The 17,526-nt window shown below is 46.2% G+C and overlaps 1 protein-coding gene across 2 annotated transcripts in view; it reads right to left on the bottom strand.

The window, feature by feature from the left end:
* The window catches only part of AK5 (adenylate kinase 5), a 242,553-nt gene that overhangs the window by 14,050 nt on the left and 210,977 nt on the right, over positions 1-17,526 (bottom strand). For both annotated transcript variants that reach the window (XM_059137808.1, XM_059137807.1), the window contains exons 11-13: positions 17,202-17,365; positions 16,018-16,134; positions 4,084-4,272 (exon numbers count right to left, since the gene is read on the bottom strand). In XM_059137808.1, coding sequence (XP_058993791.1) covers positions 4,084-4,272; positions 16,018-16,134; positions 17,202-17,365 — 470 coding nt within the window. The remainder of the gene's footprint in view (positions 1-4,083; positions 4,273-16,017; positions 16,135-17,201; positions 17,366-17,526) is intronic.

The following is a 17,526-nucleotide window of genomic DNA, read 5'->3' as shown; positions in this document are numbered from 1 at the left end:
TTTTAAAAATTTACAGCAACAGAGGACGCCTGGATGGCTCAGTGGGTTAAAGCCTCTGCTTTCGGCTCAGGTTATGATCCCAGGGTCCTGGGATTGAGCCCCGCATCGGGCTCCCTGCTCAGCAGAGGAGACTGCTTTCCTTCCTCTCTCTCTGCCTGCCTCTCTGCCGACTTGTGATCTCTGTCTGTCAAATAAATTAAAAAAAAAATTCTTTTTACAGCAACAGGATGTGGAGGAAATACTCCAGAATGTGTATCTCTGAGTTGTGATAAGGCTTCGTAAGAGCCTAGCTTTTTTTTTTTTTTTTTTTTTTTAAAGATTTTATTTATTTATTTGACAGAGAGAAATCACAAGTACACTGAGAGGCAGGCAGAGAGAAAGAGAGAGAAGGAAGCAGGCTCCCTGCTGAGCAGAGAGCCCGATGCGGGACTTGATCCCAGGACCCTGAGATCATGACCTGAGCCGAAGGCAGCGGCTTAACCCACTGAGCCACCCAGGCGCCCCAGAGCCTAGCTTTCTATATTTACTAAAATAAGTCCATGTTACTTTTATGATTAGAAAATTATACCACATATATTAATTAATTAATATTAATATTATATTAACATAACATTAACATATAATAAACATGTATTTATTTATTTTCTGAATTCCTAGGAATCATAGTGAGAGGTCTAGAGGATTCCAGGAGGTCCTATTCTGTCCATCCATCTTATTAGGCTGAAGAAGGGTGAGGTTAGGCAGTGAAATCACTCATCCAGATTCACAGAGCTCCACAGCACCATGCCTCAGGCTTCCTGGTACCCAAGACGGAATTTTCTCTGTTGGGGTCTTTGGCCAAGTACAATGCTTTTTACCCTGAAATGCTACATTTCAGTTTTTTTGGTTTTTGTTTTTTAAATAATGAGTTCTCTCACTGAAATGGAAAAAAGCTTCCTTTTAGGGGTAGGTTCTAGAGAGCTGGGTGTGGCCCTGTTCCTGCCCCTGCGGGAAAGTCTCTGAGGCAGCTGTCCAGACTGGGTAGGAAAGCCGCACCACAGTTGATGACTGATGTCTGCCCAGAGCATGAGGGATGAAGAGAGTGGAATGAAGAAAAGTTCTGTCCTAGCTCTTTCTCAGATGCTGAGTAAAGCTGCCTTTATGAGGGAAAGGAGAGAGCTGGGAAGTCCGGGCATCCATTTGTCTCACAGATGCCTCTATCCGGCGGTGTATGTTCTAAGAAGTTCTGTTTTGTATAATGATGGCATCATAAGGGCTTAAAGAGTGAGGCAGTGGTTGTATCAGTTCCCTTCTGCTTCTTTGTTACCTTTGTTTGAAGTTTCACGGCCCTTTTTTGGGCTAGCTGCAGGCCAGAGGGCTGCCTGTCACCAGGCAGGGGTGTTAGCCAATGGATTCACCCCCGGCGCACCCGGGCAAACCGGAGGCCCGAAGGAGGTGCTGGTGGAGGGCCATCTGCTTCTTGGCGGGACCACGATGGGGCTCTCGTTCCTAAGTAAATCTCACTGAGCTACTGGTTTGTTTTGTCTGCATCTTGGAGTGCCTTCGCCACTCGTACCTAGTTTTAAGAAAACCCCTGAAATGATCCAGGGACCCTCCTGGATGGTACACAGCTCTGCCTGGGGCTCCATACACCAGTCGGACGGGGAGGAGATGCTGACCCTCCAAAGAGCATCCCAAGCACGAGCCGCAAATTGTCACTCAGAACCCAGGGGGAGGTAAAGCTGTTGCAAGAAGATGGGGCAGGAGCTCCAAAGCTGGGGAGCACAAAGGGACAGAGGCTTTCCCCTTCCCCAATGGAAAACATGCCTGCCTGTCACCGGCCCCTGCTTCTCCTCCAGTCCCCGCTTCTGGGGCCCAGCCACGGCAACCCCCACAGGGCACCTGCAAACAAGTCTCACCTCCTTGTACCCAGTACTCTGAGGGTCCCTGCTGTCCCTAGGCCATGCCGGGGACAGAGCGCGTTCATCCAGCTTTGGGCAGAGGCAGCGCCTCTAGAGGTCCCCTGGGAGTCCCGCAGGCTGGAGCTACACTGCTCTGAAGTCAGGGCTGGAGCAATCTTAAATATTTGTTAAGCGGATCCTAAATGTGACCTCACCACAGACCTGGCTGCCAGCATCCTCAAGATGCAGGGGAAGTAGACGCGATGAGTCAAATGGAACCGGAAACTTCATTTTCCATTAAATTAGATATTTCTCAGGAGGATTCCAGAACTCGGTCCTGTATCCATGTACCCATCACCTGTCAGTGTGTAGAACTCAGGCTGGAATGATACCAGAGGTAGATAAAGGGCTTTTCTGACTCTGCAAGTGGTTAAACTCTGAATGACTTAGGTTTTTTTTTTTTTTTTTTTTTCACCTCTACAAATCAAAAATGGAAGAAATTCTCTTCTATCTGGACAATTTTCTTGTGTGTTCCAGACTGCGCGAAGGATGGAAATCACTAATCTTACAAAGTCTTCTGCAACCCTCAATTCTTAAGACCCCGTTCTTACATAATGTACTTTTTTTTTTTTTTTTTTTGCTTGTGTTGAGTGTGTTTGTTTTATGGGGCAGTCGGACGTTACACAAAGCACAGCTCATGGGTTTCCTCTTGCAGATCTAGTCCTGTGAGCTGCTAGGAGCTGCCTGGAGAGCTGGGCTTACAAGGACTCCCAGGGCCCCGGGGATCAATGGATCAGCAGTCGCGGAGAGGGAAGTTGGGGATGGGGGCTTTCATGCCCCATATTTGACATCCCTGCATTACATCAAGGGACACCTTTCAGACTTCTATTCCCAGGGCTAAGTTCTTAGGATTCTGCAAAATGGACCATTAACAGGTGTAGAAGATGAGAACTCATTACCATTGGTTTCTGCCAAGGAATGGATGACGTAGCTGCCTCAGAGACAAGTTGGTTATTTATTGATGGAGGCCTCCTCTGACTTCCTCTGACCTATAGAAAGTAGGGGTTCGCGCTCTCTACTGTGCTTTGGCACCCTGCCTCCCTGGAGTCGTCTCTCAGCCTTGTCTTCTCAGATCGATTCGCTGCCAGCTCGATGGACTGAGCATTCTGTCTTACCTCCTGACTGTGTCTGCTGCTTCCCACCCCACCCCAGGACAGTTACTTGCCTCTGACTCAGGTTCATCTTGATCTGGTCCATTCTTCCCTCTCCAGCCCCATCTCTTCTTTCTCTTTTTCTTGGCACACTATGTCCTAGCCAAGCTGAGTTCCTGCTTCCTCCTGAGCTTTTTCCCTTGGGGCTCCTTCTGTGTGGGGTGCCCTGTGCCCCTTCCATCACTCCCTCTTTGAAGCTCAGCTTAGTTGTCCACCAGCGACCTTCCTTGATGCTTTTCCTTTCCCCCTAGACTGGTTAAAGGGCCGCTGGAACTCACTCTGTGCTCACTCTGACCCCATACCGTGATCAGAGGCTTGTCTATCTCTCCTACTGAAACCTGAAGCTCGAGGAGGAGGAACTGCATCCATGCTCTGTATCTAAACCAGTAGGGCAATGGATGGCCGACAGGAGGGGCTTCATACGTGTTTATCAGATGAGTGGATGGAGGGGTTGAAATGAATGGTAATTCACCAAGGATTACCCCTTCCGATTGTTAGGTTGGTGTGACCCATTTCCCCCCAGTGTCTTCACTGTTGCGCCAAACTCCCTGCTCTCCTGGCCCCGTAGGCTGCTTGAAATCCAAGTGCCAATTATGAGCTGTGTAAAAATCTAGAAATTCTAAGTCATTGAATTTTAAACCTAGAAGAGACCTTTTGGGTCACCCTATTCAGCTGCGGTCCAGAAGGCAGAACCTACGCCTCATCCCTGCCCTTCCTCCCACCCGCCCTCCCTCTATTTTGGAAAAAGGAGTTGTGTTCAGCAGCTATAAGGGCATCTGTGAAAACTCTATGACCAATTTGTTATGGTTTGTGTGATGACAGCTCTTTAATTTTGATTTATACAAAGGTGAAACTTTGCAGCTGTTTGCAGCTCTAATTCCTAGATCCCTGGACAGAAATTTCCCCTTTCCCCTCTTTTCTCTTAAAAAGAAAGAAAGAAAGAAAGAAAAGATTATTGGCTCATTTTGAGGAAGGGAAGTGAAACGTTTCACCTTGTGTAGCTGTGTTTTCGTCTCATAGTAGGCGATCACAGGGATGGACGCTCGGTAGTAGGCTTCAAGGCGCTTGGCGATGGTGCTGGTGTCTTGCGCGCAAGGACTGCTCTGGCTCCTCTGGAGAAGGCGGTTGGTCATGGTGTCTGCCGAGCAGTCCATACAGATCACCAAGTGCGGGTCTCCGATCTGGGGGTGGGGGAGCACAACATGGTCAGAAATTCCACTCGGTGATGTTCTGGAAAGACCTCTAGCTCTTTCTTCTCCTGGCCTTCTGGTTCCTCTCAAGGTCCCCAAACTACACTGTGGCAGAGTTGAGCCTGGACTTCATGGCTCCTGTTTCCTGGATTGGTGGCTTTCCACATGCTGTCTCAGAGCTGCCTCTGGCCCTCGGCCATTGTCACCTCAACACATAGAGATCATGCAGTATGTTACCTAAGGCAGTCACAATCTGTCCTCTGTTCTAAGGGGACATATGTGTGTGTGTGTATGTGCGTGTGTATGAGTATGGGTGTTTCCTCTGGGAAGACTTCCCTGGCCCACTGAGGCAGAGCCAATCACTTCCTTCTTTGTTCCCACTAGGAGCATGGTGTGCCTGTGTCTGTCTGATGCGGGGTCCGTGGAACATAAAGACTGAAGGTACAAAGGTTGGAGTCAGGCTGTTTAAGGTGTGGTGACTTTCTCTAAGGTGGTCTTCAACAATTCCTTGCCTCGGTGTACTCAAAGCTCTTCCCCTGCTGAGACACAGAGCCCAGAGCTCTACCTCCTGGAGTCTGAGCTGACCTGTAACCACTTGGACCAATAGAATATAATGGAAATGATGCTGTAGGGTCTTAGAAGCAAGATCATGAGAAATTTTGCAGTTTGGGCCCGGTCAGCTGTCATCTAAGATGTCAGCTACTCTGACTGCTAAGATATGAGGAAGCCCAAGCTAGCCACTCAGGGAGGCCTTGCAAACGGAGGTGCCTGGCCAGCTCCTGACCAATTTTGACATCCCAACCCTGGCTCCAGATATGTACACCAGCCTTAGCCACTATCTGACTGTATAAAGTCAACTGTACAAAGGACCTGAAAGGAGAACCAGTCAGCCAGGCTCATCAAACCCCAGAACCCTATTAGAGAAAGTAGCAAATTATAATTTTAAGCTATCTGTCTCCATCAATATCTGAAAGTATCACTCAACTTCTCTGCACCCCAATTTTCTTTTCCTTCCTTCCTCCCTCCCTACCTTCCTTAATCTTTCTTTCTTTCTTTCTCTTTCTTTCTTTCTTTCTTTCTTTCTTTCTTTCTTTCTTTCTTTCTTTCTTTCTTTCTTTCTTCCTCTCTCTCTCTCTCTCTTTCTAAACTTTCATGCCCAACGTGGGGCTTGAGCTCACGACCCTGAGATTGAGTCACACGCTTTACCGACTGAGACAGTCAGGTGTCCCTCGTTTTCTCATTTGTACAATGAAGATGATCACAGACTGCTGTAAAGATTAAGTAAAATTAAATAAAATAATGTAAGGATGCTGTTTGGCATATGATAACTCAATAAGTGTTAGCTATTAGGCTTAATTCTCCTATTAGACTATAGTCTCTTTGCAAGGTTAGGAGTGCTTGTAGGTAGTAGGTAGGTGATTAAGAAATGTTTCAGTGAATGAATGATGATGCTATGATCAGCAGTGCGAGTCTCCCAATCTCCCTGTCCTTCCGTGAAATGTTCTTTGGCTCCTGATGTCTCTGTGTCTGTATTTCCTCCCCTACCACAACCACCAAGAACCTTGCTCCCTCTGGTCATCTTGCAGTGGTCAGGCTGTGAGTAAAGGAAGGCTTGCTACCCCACTGTGCAAAGTGCCTGGGAGGGATGGGAACAAAATGGGGAGGGGCGGGGAGGACTTTTAGGCACCTCAGAACAGTAAGGTGCTAGTAAGTGTTGGCTGAACATTTATCTACCCCCTCGACAGGATGTACTTGAAGGAACAGGGCGGGAAAATTCTCCAAATCTAGAAGAGTGAAATAAACCTCTGGAAAATGTCATGCAACTTTTCTGCCTGTATTAATGTGAAAACAAAATGAGCATTTGAGCAGCAGGAAAGGCTGGGTTTAGAAGACAGTGACTCGTGTCACCAGCAGAGGGCGGGCTTGGGCGGCAGCCCAGGGTTCAGTTCGCCTGGGGCTCTCTGGAACAGTTTCTGGTTGGGTCTGTATGAGAAGACGAGGTGATTTTTCTAATTGCGGGAGTTTCGAGGCCACTCTTGAAGGCAGGAAAGATAATTCAGGGGCACATGCAGGTGCAAACAGAGATAATGGGTATCGGAGCAGGAGCTGGCGGTAACTGATTTCTGCATCAAGGTGAATACAGAACTGAGAGGCAGTTTGGTCTTCCACAGGATGCTGCGTGGGTGGTCCACGGAGCAGACACAGCCGTCATTCCGAAGCGAGTGAGAAAGGCAGTTTTGGGCACCCTCCCTGACCTGCTGAATCAGTCCTGCACTCTAAGAAAATCTCCAGGCCAATTCTCCACAAAATAATAATTTGAAAAGCCCCTTCAAGACAAACGGGTTTGACCTGACCTTCCTCGCATGCCCCCTTCCTACATAAGACGCTATGGAGCAGTCATTCCATTTGGCAGGCGAGAATTCTACCACTGAACCACCAATGCCAGTCATTCCATTTGGAAGTGGCCTGGACCACTAGTGGTGTCAGTACCTAAGTTTTCTGCATGGTTGAATAAAATACTATTTAATCATTTACTCATTTTCCAAAGCACCTGGATCTACACCTATCTTTAGACAGTCCTCTGGAGCAGCTCTCTGGGTCCCATCTCTGCCTCTTTTTCATTAGCCTGCGGTTTGCCTTGAACATCATGTGGGCGGAGGGTCACTCCATCCTTGTCTGAATGAATCACAGACACTTGGGGACAACTCCCTGCTCCCAGCGTCACCCTGCTGGTACCCCTGGAATTCTGCCTCAGCAGAGGGGGGTTCTTCACAGCCTTGGGTATTCAGGGATCCCTATTACAGCACAAGTGTCCTTAAGGGGCGGGTGGCATCCTGCAAGTAAACAACATTGCTGTAGTTAAGGCCGCTACCTCCAGCCGTCCTTTTAACCCTGGAAACCCCTGCTGGGAAGTATTATCTCTTTTCCAAGTAAGAGGAAATCATCTCCTCAGGGAGGTTAACTTGTCCAAAGCCACATTCCTGAGCCAGCTGTGTGCGGCTCCAAAGCCGGTGACTTCACCCTCGTGGACTTATCCTTCAGAATGGGGCTCAGGCCAGACGCCTGGTGGGCCACACGGGGCCAGGAGAGGAGGGCAAGACAGCGGGAAAGGAAGTGGGTGGTGTCAGAGACCATTTCATTTTGCAGAAGCTGGCTCTAACTGCCTCTTTGGATCAAGCTGGCATGAACACCCATCCCAGCTGAGAGCTGCCACCAGGATGAGCATGTCAGCTTCAGCGGCCTTGTGATGATGGCTTTGCCTTAGTGATTCCAGCAGGTGGAGCGGGAGGAGGGGTTTACCCTGCTCTCCTCTGACCCCTGGCTCTTTCGTTTTCTTCTGATTAAGTCGGGACACTGGTTTAGGCCATATTTATCAGTGGGCAGGGGAAGGACACCCAGAAACTCTCTTTTGTTGAGAAAAATAGCTGTCTTGTTCTCTCTGGGTGCCTCATTTTCCTCGCTTTAAAATGAGGATAATAATAGTTTCCACCTCAGTAGGAGAATTGCCGGGATGAAATGAATTAATAGATGTCAAGTGCCTGGCCCATTTTAAGCTCTACATAAACGTGAGCCTAGAGATATATTCATCCCTTTGAATTATAAAAGCCCCCGTTGGTCAGATTTGGGTTTAGAAAGAGTCAGAGGCCCTACTCATGCTTTTTGCCTTAATCTCACACCCCAGCATACTTCCTGGTTTTGCTCCACTGGGAGGTAAGGGCCACTGGTTAAAAATAAAGTGGCAGGCCTATTTCCCATTTGCTCTCACCCCAGAGGTCCCTCCCCTTGGGGGAGCTCCCTAGAAGAGGGGTATCTGGGTCATTCCAGCATTCTTGAACACACAACCCTGATAATAATAATATCATCCCACTGCTACCTTACTGTCATTACACAGCTCAAAGTTCTACAGTGAACTGGAAGTCAGATGAAGAGGGCAGAAAATTGCACGTGGGGAATCTCAGGTGGTCCCCAAGGTGCCTCACAATTCCAAGCAATTAGAACACACCAACGGGAAAGTCCTTCGGCCAGATTCATAGACCCCCACCTTTATTTCCATTTTTTTTTTTTTTTTTGGCTAAGAGCTCATTCTGAAAATGAGAATCATTTATTCTGAGGATGGAAGTATTGTGAGGTAGTTAAGAGTAGTCAGACAGAGGGGTACTAATGTCCTCATTCACACACCCAGGAAAATGTCATGAGCACATTCACGCTAAGGGCACAATTTCAGCTAAGAGGCTCCTGGGAGGGAAAAGCCAAGAGCAAGCACACGCATTTTTATTTCTGTTAATATCTGTTTAGTTTGGTTGTTGTTGGGCACAGGTTAATGCAGGAGAGCACTTCACCCCTCCTCCAGAAGATAATAACTCTACAAAGCGGAAACAATAGTAGCTGCTGAATTGGATTATAAAGATTAATAAATTGACATATGTAAAGCATCTAGTTCAGTTCCAGGCATATCTTGGGTATTCAAAAAAAAAAAAAACAGCTATTCCTCTGTTAGTTACACATTCCGTATGACACTCTCTGTATACAAATGGGTAGAACTCAGACATACGTCACATACGTCACAATGTTAATAGGTGTTGCCTCTGGGTGATTAGTGCGTCTTTGTTTTATACTCTTCTGTACTGTCTCATAGCCATACAGTTTTTCTTTCTGTAGCCAGAAAAAAATCCATAATTTTGGAAAAGACTTAACAATTTATGGAGCACCGTATGTAGGCTTATAAATGTGTCAAGGACTCTTCAAGGACCCAGCCAATCTTCCGAAGAGGCTCGGCTGTAGCCATTGTCCATTTACATTTTATGGAAGAGGAAACTGAGATATGTACAGTTAAATGACTTGCCAGTGAGTTGTACAGCAGAGCTTTGAATACGGGCCTGTTAAGACCCAGTCACTGTGCCCAGGGTTTCTCCCAGGAGAAGGGAGATGATGGTCAGAAACCCCAGCTCTGACTTCGTATTCCTTCTGCCCCGGTCACCCACATGCTGACATACCTGTGTGCGCACGTGCGCGCGCACACACACACACACACACACACATACACACTGTCACACTGTCACACTGAGCCTCCTCCCTCCTCCCCCTAGACCATGTTGGATACTGAAGGCACAGATCATGAATTCAGCGGGGCCAGAACCAGCTCTGGGAATAGAAGATAGGACAGTAATAGAGAAATCGCACACAGGCACACGCTGGAGCAGTGAGCACCAGCCTGGGTTTGGTCTTCTGATGTCAGGAACAGCAGGCAGGCAAATCCTTACCGACGCTGCATCTCGACGACTCAACTACAGGTGTGCAAGGACGTCAGCCTGACCGAACTGGGGATTTGGGGCAACAGATGGTCTGCGACAGAGCAAGGCTGGTTAAAACCGTTCCCAGGCATGTATGGGCTTCAAACAGTTGTGGGTCTGATTAGCATAGGAGAAACGCTCACTCTGCTCCCAGCCTGGCTGATTGCTCTAAAGCTCCGGAGAAAATGAGATGTCTGTATTTGTCTTTGCCAAATTTCGAATTAATTCCCTGCCTGTCATTTGGACGGGACTCTACAAACGATGTGGTCCCGGCAGAGACATAAATGACCAGAGAGCGGCTCATTCTGTGTATTTGTACCATCTTTGTCCTTCTGGTCAGGCTTCAAGCAAGTAGCAACTTTGTAAGGTTGGGTGTGTTCCCGTGCATGCAGCCTAAGTAAGGGACATTAGCATTTTTCAAGGTCACTGTACCCAAGGGCAAGTCAATGCCATGCTTGACCTCTACAAACTCCTCCCAGCAGTGTGTAAAAAACTGTTTATGTAGACCTCTCGCTGTAGGTCATCAATTCATTAATGAAACTGGGCACTCCCGTATTTTTTGAGATGACATCGTGATTTTTAGCTTTGGTTGGAACTGCCTGCTCACCACTAATGACTCTTCCTCACTCTGAGTTCCAGTTAGGTTTCTTCTCTGCCACATTAAAAAAAAAAAAAGATTTAATTTATTTATTTGAAAGAAAGAGAGCGAGCACAAGCAGGGGAGGGGCAGAGGGAGAGGGAGAAGCAGACTCCCCACTGAGCTGGGAGCAGGGCTCTATCCCAGGACACTGAGATCATGACCTGAGCCCAGACTTAACCAACTGAACCACCCCAGCACCCCGTGGCCAATTCTAATGCCCATCTGAATGGTGCCCACGGTAAGGGGGGGTTCTGTTTTAGTTGGGGGGAGATCATATAGGTTTTTGAATTCATCCATACCAAAGGCCAGGGACAAAACCACCAGCCATGTAAAACATTTACCTCATGCTACGTGAAGGGGAAAGGTTTGACGGAGTAGGGATTTACAGATTTGTGTGAAGTATGACTCTGGGGCACCTGGGTAGCTCAGTTGGGTAAGTCTGACTCTTGATTTCCACTCAGGTCATGATCTCAGGGTCATGGGATCAAGCCCCGTGCCATGCTCTGTGCTGACCTTGGAGTCTACTTCTGATTCTCTCTTTCCTCTCCCTCTGCCCCATCCCCAGCACGTGAGTGCTCTCTCTCTTTCTCTCAAAAAAAAAAAAAAAAAAAAGTGACCCTAATTTAGATAATATTTTATAGCCTTATAAAGTTTAGAAAACACATTTATGTATGTTCTGTCATTCAGTGTTCACAAAATCCTCAAATTCGGTTTTGGCAGGTGTATTATTACCTCCGATTTATAGAGGAAGAGCCTGAAGTTGAGGCACTTGCCCAGCGTCACACTAGTATACGACAGGGACAATATTCAGCTTTTTGGATTCTGGACCACATGAGTGACATGAGCTTTAAAGGGGCTGTACGTGAATGTCACTGCTCAAAACAGTTTGGAACCCACAGGCCTAAAATTGGGGACTTGCTTGCAGATCTAGTTCTAAAAACCCTCAAAGGAGAATACGGATTCTAACTCTGTTACTGTTTGCACACGGCTGTTGACCAAAAAAGGGGATGCCCGTCTTTCCCATGCATCTTCCTTACCACAGTGGACCATTTGGGGGCTTCAAAAGAACAATTTAGCAAAGTAGACTTTTCAAAGACATTTCCCCCCAGCACTCCAAGTAAGTGCATGACCGTCCTGACTCTCTTGGAGGCCCTCCCGGGGCTCTTCGGACCTTAAGGTCACAGACAAAATAAGTGTGAAATCACCTAGAGGTGTGCTGCCACCGTGAAGCCTGAACCTCAGTGAACACCGTGGCCTGTGGCAGGTACAGGGTGTCTCCCACTGTATTTGAATGATGTGCTTCTACAGCCGCCGAACTCTGCAGAGTCAAGGCCTGACCCAACAACTCCTTTTTTTTTTTTTTTTTTTTAAGATTTTATTTATTTATTTGTCAGAGAGAGAGGAACGAGAGTGAGCACAGGCAGACAGAGAGGCAGGCAGAGGCAGAGGGAGAAGCAGGGAGCCCGATGTGGGACTCGATCCCAGGACGCTGGGATCATGACCCGAGCTGAAAGCAGCCGCTTAACCCACTGAGCCACCCAGGCATCCCCCAACAACTCCTTTCTATCCTCTCTCCGTCCTCCAGCCTTGCCAAGGCCCTGCTTCTGGAGTCGTGTAGAAAAAATTTCCCTGTTCCTCAATTATTCAGCCTGAATCCCCAGGAGCCTTATCTACAGCTTGGCTGAAATACTAGGAGAAGCTACAATGTAAAACAATCTATAGAAGACTCAGTATGGTTAAGATGTCAATATCACCCAAAGCGATCTACAGATTTAAAACAACCCTTATCAAAGTCCCAATGGCACTGGAGTTTTTTTGTTTGTTTTGTTTTTGCTGTTGTTTTTGTTTTTTACAGAAGTAGAAATACCCATCCTAAAATTCATATGGAATCTCAAGGTTTCCTGAATAGGCAAAACAATCTTGGAAAAAGAACAAAGTTAGAGGTCTCACACTTCCTGGTTTAAAAACTTATTACAGGGCGCCTGGGTGGTTCAGTGGGTTAAGCTGCTGGTCATGATCTCAGGGTCCTGGAATCAAATCCTGCATCGAGGGGGGGGTCTCTGCGCAGCAGGGAGCCTGCTCCCCGCCCCCCGCCTGCTTGTCTGTCTCCCTACTTGTGCTCTCTCTCTCTATCAAATAAACAAAATCTTTAAAAAAAAAACCAAAAACTTATTTCAAAGTCACAGTGATATGAACAATGTGGGACTGGCATAAAGACAGACATATAGACTAATGGAACACAATAGACGGCCCAGAAATAAACTCTTACATAGATAGTCAAATGATTTTTGACAAAGATGTCAAGACCATTCAGCTGGGAAAAAAAAAACCAGTCTTTCCAACAAATAGCGTTGGGAAGACCAGATATCCACATACAAAAGAATGAAATTGAACCTTTACTATGCAGCATATTCAAAAATTGGTCAAAATGAATTAGTGACCGAAAGGTAAGAACTAAAGTTATAAAATTCTTAAAGAAAACAGGAGAAAATCTTCACGACATTGGATTTGGCTGTGGTTTCTTGGACATGACATTAAAACTCAGGGAATAAAAGCAAAAACAGATAAATTAGACTATATCAAAATAAACACATCCGTGTATCAGGGTGCCTGTCGGGCTCAGTCAGTGGAACACACAACTCTCGATCTTGGGGTTGTGAATTCAAGCCCCAACGTGGGTGTGGAGATTGCCAAAAAAATAAAAGCTTAAAAAAAACACCCCTGTGCATCAACAGACACAATCAATAGAACAAAAGGAAGCATACAGAGTGGGAGAAAATATTAACAAATCATATATCTGATAAGGGGTTAATATCCAGAATATATAAATAACTCCTACAACTCAATAACAAGAAACCAAACAACCTGATTAAAAAATGGGCAAGGAATGTGACTAGACATTTCTCCGAAGAAGATATATAAATGGCCAACAAGAACAAGAACAGATGGTCAACATAATTCATCTTTAAGATGATGCAAACCAAGGGATGCCTGGGTGGCTCAGTGGGTTAAAGCCTCTGCCTTCGGCTCAAGTCATGATCCCAGGGTCCTGGGATCGAGCCCCGAATCGGGCTCTCTGCTCAGCAGGGAGTCTGCTTCCTCCTGTCTTCCTGCCTGCCTCTCTGCCTACTTGTGATCGCTGTCTGTCAAATATATAAATAAAATCTTAAAAAAAAAAAAAGAAGATGCAAACCAAAACCATAGTAAGAAATCACCTCATGCCCGTTAAGGTAGGGACTAGGCAACCCCCCAGAAAATAACAGGGCTTGGTGAGGTTGTAGAGAAGCTGGAACCCCCATGCTCTGCTGGTGGGAATGTAAAATGGCGCAGCGGCTGAGGTAGGTGGTGTGTGATAGAATTACCAGACGGTCCAGTGATTACACTTCTGTATATATACCCAAAGGAGTTGAAAGCAGAGTCCTGAAGAAGAGATTTGTAGGTCCATGTTCATAGCCTTATTTATGATAGCCAACCCAAGTCACTGTTCATGGGTGAATGGATAACCAAAATATTGCTCAACTATAAAAAGGAAGGAAATTGTAACATGCGCTACAACTTGGATGAGCCTTGAGGACATGATGCTAAGTGAAATAGGCCAGCCACAAAAGAACAAATTAGGCTGATTCCACCTAGAAGAGGTCCCTAAAATAGTCAGATTCTTAGAGGCAGAAAGTAGAATGGTGGCTGTAGGGGCTGAGGGGAGAGAGACAGGGAGTTGTTGTTTAATGGGTGTAGAATTTCTGTTTTCCAAGACTTCTTGAGAGTGGTTGCACAACAATGCAAATACACTTAACACTATTGAACTGTACACTTAAAAGTGGTTACAATGTTAACTTTTATGTTATGTGTATTTTAGCATGATATTTAAAGAAAGGATAACATAGGGCACCTGGGTGGCTCAGTCGTTAAGTGTCTGCCTTTGGCTGGGGTCATGATCCCAGGGTCCTGGGATGGAGCCCCACATCGGGCTCCCTGCTTGGTGGGGAGTCTGCTTCTCCCTTTTCCACTCCCCCTGCTTGTGCTCCCTCTCGCTGTGTCTCTCTCTGTCAGATAAATAAATAAAATATTTTTTATTTTATTATTTAAAGATTTTATTTATTTATTTGTCAGAGACAGGCACAGCAAGAGGGAACACAAGCAGGGGGAGTGAGAGAGGGAGAAGCAGGCTTCCCTCAGAGGAAGCAGCCCAATGTGGGCCTGGATCCCAGGACACTGGGACCACGACCTTAGCTGAGGGCAGACACTTAACGACTGAGCCACCCAGACGCCCCAAATAAAACCTTTTTTTAAAGAAAGGGTAACAATCTTTCGAATAACAACATTTCGAATACTGTTTGAAAAGAAGTGGTTGATGTATATTGAAGTTTGAATTCTTCAAGGGGTTTGTTTTGTGGGGGAAAGCTCAGCAGAATAGTGGATGTGAGCGCCCCCCACTGGGAACAGCCTGGAACCACTAGTCACAGGCTCTGCTACTCGCTCCTCGTTGCCAGAGGCTCCCGAGCTGACAGCCAGTGCTGGTGAACTCATCCCACTCCTGCCAACTAGGCTGGTGCATTTTTTCTCTGACTCTGGTTGCTAGCAGGAAATGTAGGGGAAGGTGAGCAACTGGCCTTTAAATATTCAGATACTATCTAGGGAAGTTCAATCAAATGGGCTCAGAAGGTCAGACTAATCTCCAGGGGACACAGAAGCATGATTCACTGTTATCCACACTGTAGTGTTAGAGATGGATGGAGACGGGACCCCAATTCTTCATCCTACCAGCCCTATGACTGTGGGCAAGTATCTTTGGGCTGAATTCATCACCTTTAACATGAAGAAAGTACTTCATTTATCTACCTAAAAAAGGTTATTAAAAATATATGAAATGAAATATGAAAATGTCTGAAACTAGTCTAAAGGGGTATCTATATAAATATTAATACTTGTGAGCGCTGGAATCTTTGTTTAATAACTGGGGACAAATGTTTCCTGCTAGCTTGGACTTTAGAGGCAAATGGAAGTACACTGTGTAGCAGCACCAGAGTGAGGCAAGAGTAGGTTAAATAAAGGATAGTTATGATGGCTTTTACTTACTACTGTTTCCCTGTGAGTGGTCCTGCCCCACCTGCTTCACTAGGAGATGAGGGACTTGGGAAGCTGGATGGTGGGAGGCTAGAGCAGTGCATACACTTCACTTGACTCTGCCTGTCTAGCATCATTTCCCTTGATGGCTTCTAAGGCCATCCCTATTCTTTCTTGGGTAATTTCCCTTCCCTTCCTCAGTCTGCATGCATCAGGTATGGTGCTCCCTCCTCCCTTTCTCGTCCCCAGCCTGGTCTTACCCAATGAATCAAGGTATTCCTAGATATTCCATTATATGCCCTCCCATCTTCCCCTTGGCCACAGTGATTGGTTCAGCAATTGGGTCATGACCTAACCCAGGATAATGAAACACAACCTTGGTTCATCAGCTACACCCATTGGAAAAGAAAAACACTCTCTCTGAGATCACTTGGATGGTGAAATATAAGCCCGGAATCCAAGAGATGGAGAAAGGCACAACACAATAGATGAACAAATTTAAATACATGGTTCCAACCAAGTGTGAACCACTTCTGGACATTTTAGTTACTTGAGCCAATAAATCCACTACCATCACCTACCCCACTCTCCTCTTTTTGGTCAGTTTGTGTTGAGTTTTGCATTTGCAACTGAAAGTTCGCTTAATGTAATTAGGAGAGAGATAGACTTTTGAGTTTATCCCCCAACCTCAATGATGTCCTTTATTTTCCTTCTGGAAAGATCCCCATAACAACGGCTCACCCTACGTCCGAACTCTTCCCCTTGCTTCACTTCTTGGGGATAGCCGTCAATCAGGAAGCCCTTGGTGTCGCTGAGGCTGGCCAACATGGCCTCCTTCAGGAGCTCCAGAATGATGCCCTGGAGCAGAGAGACAGTGGTCAGGATCTGAGCTCTTCCACAGAACAACACTAGCATTACCACCCATCTCCACTAGTCATCCCATTTGGGGAGGGAGAAAGGTTCATATAAGATTAACAGCCGACAGAAATATATCATATCTCATTCATCCTTAGTTTCACTTTCCCCCCACATTTTATTGTCTATGAAATTAGTACGTATCTTACAATCAGTCACAGTTTAATAGCGTTTTTTTTTCATGCTGGTAGAGTTATATATGGAATAGTTTATTAGTATTTTACTGGGATGTCTTAAAATAGCATCTTAGAATAGATGAAATATAGTGGCTGTATTTCTTATGGTAACACTCCATAAATTAGGCATAATGGCAGTTTAAAACTAGGCAAAACATGGTATAAAATGTGTTTCTCTGTTGATTTTTTCCAGTAAATATTTTATAAAATTTGATATCCACTGACTTCAGAGAATTGCTAGGGACTGTCGCTATTTGAAGAGGAAGCATAAAGCTTTGGTAGCTAATATGGTCTGCACTGTACAAGCCCTAATTACAGAGCCTAGCAGGGCCCTCACAGGGCAGTGATGAATATTTTTTTGCTACCCATGGCAATCCAGCGGCTCAGAGGTGGATGGTGACTTGAAAGGAAAAAAGAAGCATAAAAGGGATATTCGCTTCTTAAACTGTCTAAGGAAGATACCAGATTGCAAGATAATGCTACCATACTTTCCAGACAAGACCAAAATATTATTTTCTATTTTCCAGGGGACTCTAATTATAGGCTCTGTTGCAGCATGCTCACCTGTGGTTTGAAAGTTTTAACACTATGTGGGGACCAGTTCCTGGGGGAATATGAGATAGGCAGACACTCAAGGAACTGGCAGAGCAACAGAATGGAAGGAACCTGGGCTGGGACATGGTCTGGCAGACGGGTCTCTGCTGTGGACCCTCCAACTGCCTCTGGACTTTGACATCATGTAGCTATGGTCTTTGGGGGCTTAGACTAACTGCAATACTCCAAAATATCCCCCCACCCCCCGACCCCCTGCCAGGGAAGGCAACTGTTGCTTACTGAGGGCACCAGGTCGCCACGTTCCATGATGTCTCTGATCAGTTTGCTTCTTTCAGATTCTGATGACAGCTCATTACGCAGGAGGTCACCAGTCGAGAGATGTGTAAATCCATATTTTTCCACCAGCTTTCCACACTGTGTGCCTTTGCCAGAGCCTGGGCCACCTAGAAAAGGAGTCCTGTATCAGACACCCATCCCAAGTCACCATGGTGAACAAGCCCATGGACTTTATCCATCCAAGCTCGTATGGGGTATTTATGCTTTACAGGGAGCTGTGTTGGGAGGTGTGGATACCATGGAGAAGAGGGTACATTCCCTGCCCCCG

This window comes from Mustela lutreola, chromosome 10 (assembly GCF_030435805.1).
Source record: "Mustela lutreola isolate mMusLut2 chromosome 10, mMusLut2.pri, whole genome shotgun sequence".
NCBI lineage: Eukaryota > Metazoa > Chordata > Mammalia > Carnivora > Mustelidae > Mustela > Mustela lutreola.
This window is presented reverse-complemented; position numbering and strand designations above follow the sequence as displayed.